We start from the raw sequence: 5,655 nt of genomic DNA on the forward strand, positions 1-5,655 counted from the left end.
TTGAAGTATTCTTTGTGAATATTTTCATTTCACATTTGATGATATTCACTGACCTCTCTCCATTTATGTTTTTATTGTTGTTTAAAAGGGCACTTTGGACACTTATTTGTTTTACAAATTTAGTGATTGCATATCAGACAACTACAAAGATAATATCCTAAAATTTTTAGCCCATTCCATGATTGAGAAATCGTTTTATAAGATAATTTTTTTGCACTTAATTTTATTTTGGTCATTGTCAAAAAGGAACAAGTATACTGAATGTTATACAATAATAAACTTTCTGTAAAACTTTGTTTTAGGGTAATCGAGTATGAATATTTGGCAACAGGGATTCCAAGCATTCAGGCACGACACATGTTCCTTTGACTTATTAACCCGTCTAATGGCTCCATTCCAAAGATTTTCATGGTGCGTTGCTACGTTGTATTGTCCATACATTGTATTCTTTGTATGATGTACTAATGATTTGTTTGTTCCAACTCCCTCATTCCAGATCTATGATGATTCCATAGTTCTTCATTCAGTCTTCACGACGGCTCGTAAATGTTTGGAACAGACCGGTCGACTCCCCCCACAGCTAGGAGGAAAGTCAGAGAGCGAGAGTGATAGCGACAGTGATGATAATGAAGAACGTAAGTCCAGCTAAATTAATCCCTATTTCCTTCATAAGGAGAGCAGGTACTGAATAAGCGACTAGTTTTGGTTTATGGATGGAAAGCTTTGTCATTTTCACTCCCTTGGCCTCCTTCAAGTTGGAATGAAAAATGTTCAGAATGATGAAGTAACAAAAATTACAGCAATTTTGGCTCAGTTAGAAAAAATAATCGTATTCAACATTTCCGATTATTTTTTGTCTATGTTAATTTTGGCGATTATGTTAACTGTCCTTGTATTAAGTTGTAGATTTCATTACATGATCACTTTGAGAAAACTATACCGAAATTTCTTATTATTTTCCTTTGAAGTTGATGTTTAATACTAATTCAAATGTTTTTATGTTAGTCTTGAGTTATGATTCTATGATCACTCTGAGAAAATTAGACTGAAATTTCTGATTATTTTCCTTTGAAGTTGATGTTTAATACTACTTCAAATGTTTCTATGTTAGTCTTGAGTTGTGATTCTATGATCACTCTGAGAAAACTAGACTGAAATCGAATGGTCACTGTTGTAATTTTCAACTAATATTTTGGCTGTCAAAGAAGGGTAAATAAATTTGGTAGTATTTTCCATTACCAGAGCTGCTAAGTAGTACAGATTTTCTGTATTTAGTACTGAAAAATGAGAAGATTACTGATGGTTTCATGCGAAATACTGATTTCTCAAGTTTCAGTTTCATGTGTTGTCCTCGCCAAAATACTGATTTTCAGCTTTAAAATACTGAAATGTTCTTGTTCATGTTGGCAGCTCTGCATTACTACTATCAGGGGTGTGAGAGTTCAGCTTTTTAGCTGATTTCAGCTATATTTGTTCTTAATTGTCAGCTTATTTCAGCATTCTTTGTTTTTTGTCTGTACAAAAGTATAGGAGCTTTTGTAATTTCAGCTATTTTAATTTGTTCTTGCTCACACCCCTGTACTATATGATTGCTTTTGGACCAGATAATCCTAAAAATATTACTATTATCAATTGATAATTGATCCTTACAGCTGAGACCAAGAAACCCCGGGCCAAAGGTGGAAAGGGAAAAGGAGAAGACAAGGGGAAGAAACCTGTCAAGAGGGGGCGCCCACCCCGCAAGGCCGTCGTCAGTGATGACGATGACGACGATGATGACGATGACGACAATGAGGACGATGATGGCAAATCTGATCAGGATAGTCAACAACAAAGTGATGATGTGAGTATGAAGTGAATTATGATGATTGTTGTTGTGGTGGTAATGATAGTGTTGATAGTGATGAGGATGGTGACGATGATGATGATGACGATGTTAACCACCACAATATGCAAAGACTCCAACTTTCCCCCGCTTGCTAGAAATATTAAGGCCATTTTTCCAACAACAAAATATCCCTCCCTAGTCGTGCATTCCCTTTGCATATTTCACAATTAAAAAGATAAATTTCCATATTCTCTGAATGGTCACCTCATTTAAGAGCTGTGTGGACTTGCCATTGTGTACAAGATTAGAATTCATCGACAATATTTTGAAGTTTAAGTTTGTCACTTTTTAATTTTTTTTCTAACAATACAGGATGATTCAGACACTGATGATAACACTCCAGATACGTCCCGGGCTTCGTCTAGAGGTGCGTCCCCCGCTCCAGGCAAGAAACGCCAAACAAGCAATTAGAACTAACCAAGCAAGTAATGAGTAGGATATACAGATGTATTAAAAAAAACCTCTCAAGCATCATGTAGATATGCATATCCCCGCTACAAGAAAATATTGATTTAATGTAGGTAATACTACTATAATAAGTTATGATAATTGGAGCGTACACGTCAGAAAATTAGCTGCATACCTTCAGGAAATTCTGGGAAAAGGAAGCTAGTTTCGTGACCATGCTTAATTAACTTAATGTATTAATTTGATTTCTGAAGTATTAATTTCTTTTGAAGTAATCATATCAATTTTTTTTTCTTAACACAGGCCTGTTGAATACTATATCGTTTCTGTTTGAAATGGGTCGATTTCATATTTTTCATGGTACAAGCAAATTTTGTCTACATCTGTAAATAATTTATGTAGTGATGTAATTCCTATTGTATTGTTAGTGCATGATTATGACTGTAGTCGAAACTTGTTCATCAGTAAACTCATTTTGTATTTATGGTAACTGTTCTTTCATTAAGTAGATATAGTATGTTAGAAGTAAGATTTAAGCATGTATTATAAGTAAGGCAACCAAAAAGAAAAAGAAAGGACAAATTTTGTGATATTCGTTTTTCTTCAGAAATCGCTTCTGCATTGGCAGAGAAATACTGTTTACAGATTAAAATTGAAAGATATCTTTTCATTATTTTTGAATTTCTATGAAAGAAAAGAAGTTTGTAAACTTACATTCATCATATTTCAAAAAGTATTAACCATAAAAGCGTAGGTTGCACATGCTCTGTATTCGTTTTTATAAAAATGATATATTAACTGGTCTACCACTCATTATTTCGAACACAGCATTGGTTTTGTTTTTTAAGCTTGTATCAATGTCCACATTTGTTACTTGATTAGCAGTACATTCCACCTGTGCAAAATGATGTAATTGATATGACATGAGTAATATGTATGGGACAACTTGTACAATTGAATGATCAGATCTTGGATGTTTTTTCTCAGCTTGTCTGATCAGTCTGGAGTATTTTTGAGACGGTAAAAACTCAAGTTTATTAACATCTAAGGGCATCTAAGGGCAAATCCCCCCCCCCCCCTTCCTGTAATGCTTTATCTCTGCTTTCTAGCTCTACTTTGAAGTTTTGAAATGCTCTCAAATTATCAAGACTTCCTGAGTTAAGAGCTGCCTAGGAGTATAGGTTTTCCAAATTTAGTACTGAAAAATGAGAATACTGATTGTTTCATGCAAAATACTGATTTCTAAAGTTTCAGTTTTATGTGTTGTCCTTTAGTATTTATTTGAAAATACAGATTTCCTCACCATAAAATTGATTTTCAGCTTTTATAATACTGAAATGTTCTTGTTCAGGTTAGCAGCTCTGAGTTAATGTCATGAAGAATAGATAAAAATGGGGTTTAGACGTAGAAAAGGGTCAATTATTTCATGGAATTGCCACTCATACACACTTATGGGTAACACTTTTCTATGGTTTTAATCGGTTTGTAAGTAAAACTTATACTGTTTCAAGAAATAAGCCCAGTGCTAAAAATAAAAAAAAACAAAGTAAGTTCGAATGTGGAGATATGAGAAAGTTCATAGATGTTAACATTGATATGCTGTGATGTTGATCAATTGGAATGCATGTCGGTGTTGTAATTCAACTGATTTGCAATGTGATTTTTATAGTTGGCCTCGGTATTTGATCAGAAATGGTGCCTTCATAGCTCATAAATTAATATAACTTATGTTTTAATTCAGACTTTGATGATCTTTTTTTTCTTGATATATTAAATTTGTGGTGATGTTATACTGGCTAAAGTATGGGGAAATGACAGGATATAAAATATTCATCAGAATATGCAGTTTGCTTTAATATGACAGTGTAATTAATGATATAACCTTAATTTAATCACAAGGATTTTTGTTTATGAAGAAGCTTCTAAGTGTGTCATGTATCCAAGCTGTAAGAATGTCATGTGTTACCATCGTATTAGTAAGAAAAACCCCTAGAAAACGAGAAAGCATGTATTTTTGGAATGATAGGAGTGGTTTTGAATGAAGATAATGGAGATCTAACTTTATGTTGCCTGCCTAAGGTTGAAATTTGACTCTAAGTTGTTGAGGAGTAAATGCTATATTTTTCTGTATGACCTGTAGCAGTGTATTGTATTGACCAACAATGTATGGGTGATGTGATACGAGTGACATTACTGAATAAAGGGAACACATGCTGAACATATGTTTGAGTGAATGTTTGTTTTGCATTTTACTTGACCCCCCCTCCCCTTTCCCCATCTCTCTCCCTCTCTTTATCTCTCTATTGGTCTATTTCTTTCACAAGCCAAAAGGGCCATTTTTAGTCACGTGTGTGACCAAAATTATGACAGATCTGGATTTAGTTATAAATAATAAAATTTTGAGAGATTTATAAATAATTATGGTGATTTTGGAAGGTTAATTTCATTTCGAAATTCACGGGAATCTCAAAATGAAATTAAACTTTTAAAATTGTGCTTCTGTGTGAAGTCACACACATGACCCAGTTCTTTTGACCTATGAACCTGCATATTAGTGATGGCAAAAATATTCCAAATGATGCCTGACAAACATGTTAATGCCATTTGACCTTTGAATTACTAATTTAGATCTACATGTATAACTAATTAAACTCAAGATTTGTCATAATTACAGTGACACACATGACCAAGAATGGCCCTAAACTCTTTCTTATTTCTCTTTCCATCTGGTGAGCAAAAACATTTTTGAAACACTATGCCTGGACTATGCAAATTGTTTGTATATCGCATTCCATCAGGCATGAATATAGCATCTTTAGCCAAGAGGACTTATTTACCCTTGGGATTTTTAAAATGTAAATGCTAAAATACATGCAATTATGTGTAAAAAATCAGCACAGTCCATGCTTATGTATTCCCTCTTATTTAAATCTCTTCTGAAATTGGGGAACAATGTACACATGACATTGCAATTCTGAGAAAAATGCTTACTGATTTGTCTTTATTGCAAAAATAAGCATAAAAATTATATACACAATCTCCACATAAATTCATTTTATATTCGATTTCATGCCCTACAATAGAAATAATTTCATGATAATGATCAAAATATTTACAAATATGATATTTCCAATTTGTTAGCTGTTTTGTATTGTATGTACAAGACACAACACAGCATCTGTAATCATTTCTGGAATAGATTTCTCAGTAAACATACTGTACATTGCCTAATCAACTTGTTGCAAAACAAGCCTCTGTGAGCAACCCCCATCAATACATTTTGAGCCTTGAAGTTGCACAGCATCTGCAAATCTTTAATGCAGAATAATCCAATTTACAACAAAACCTTCATTTTTGAA

At 33.4% G+C, this 5,655-nt stretch overlaps 1 protein-coding gene across 1 annotated transcript in view; it reads left to right on the top strand.

The window, feature by feature from the left end:
* Positions 1-2,849, top strand: part of LOC121424137 (transcription activator BRG1-like) — a 38,192-nt gene extending 35,343 nt beyond the window's left edge. Inside the window, exons 29-31 of the mRNA XM_041619734.1 lie at positions 497-635; positions 1,653-1,843; positions 2,201-2,849. Of these exons, the coding sequence (XP_041475668.1) occupies positions 497-635; positions 1,653-1,843; positions 2,201-2,299 (429 nt within the window). The 3' untranslated portion in view covers positions 2,300-2,849. The remainder of the gene's footprint in view (positions 1-496; positions 636-1,652; positions 1,844-2,200) is intronic.
* The last annotated feature ends 2,806 nt before the right edge of the window (positions 2,850-5,655 follow it).

This window comes from Lytechinus variegatus, chromosome 11 (assembly GCF_018143015.1).
Source record: "Lytechinus variegatus isolate NC3 chromosome 11, Lvar_3.0, whole genome shotgun sequence".
Classification (NCBI taxonomy): Eukaryota; Metazoa; Echinodermata; class Echinoidea; order Temnopleuroida; family Toxopneustidae; genus Lytechinus; species Lytechinus variegatus.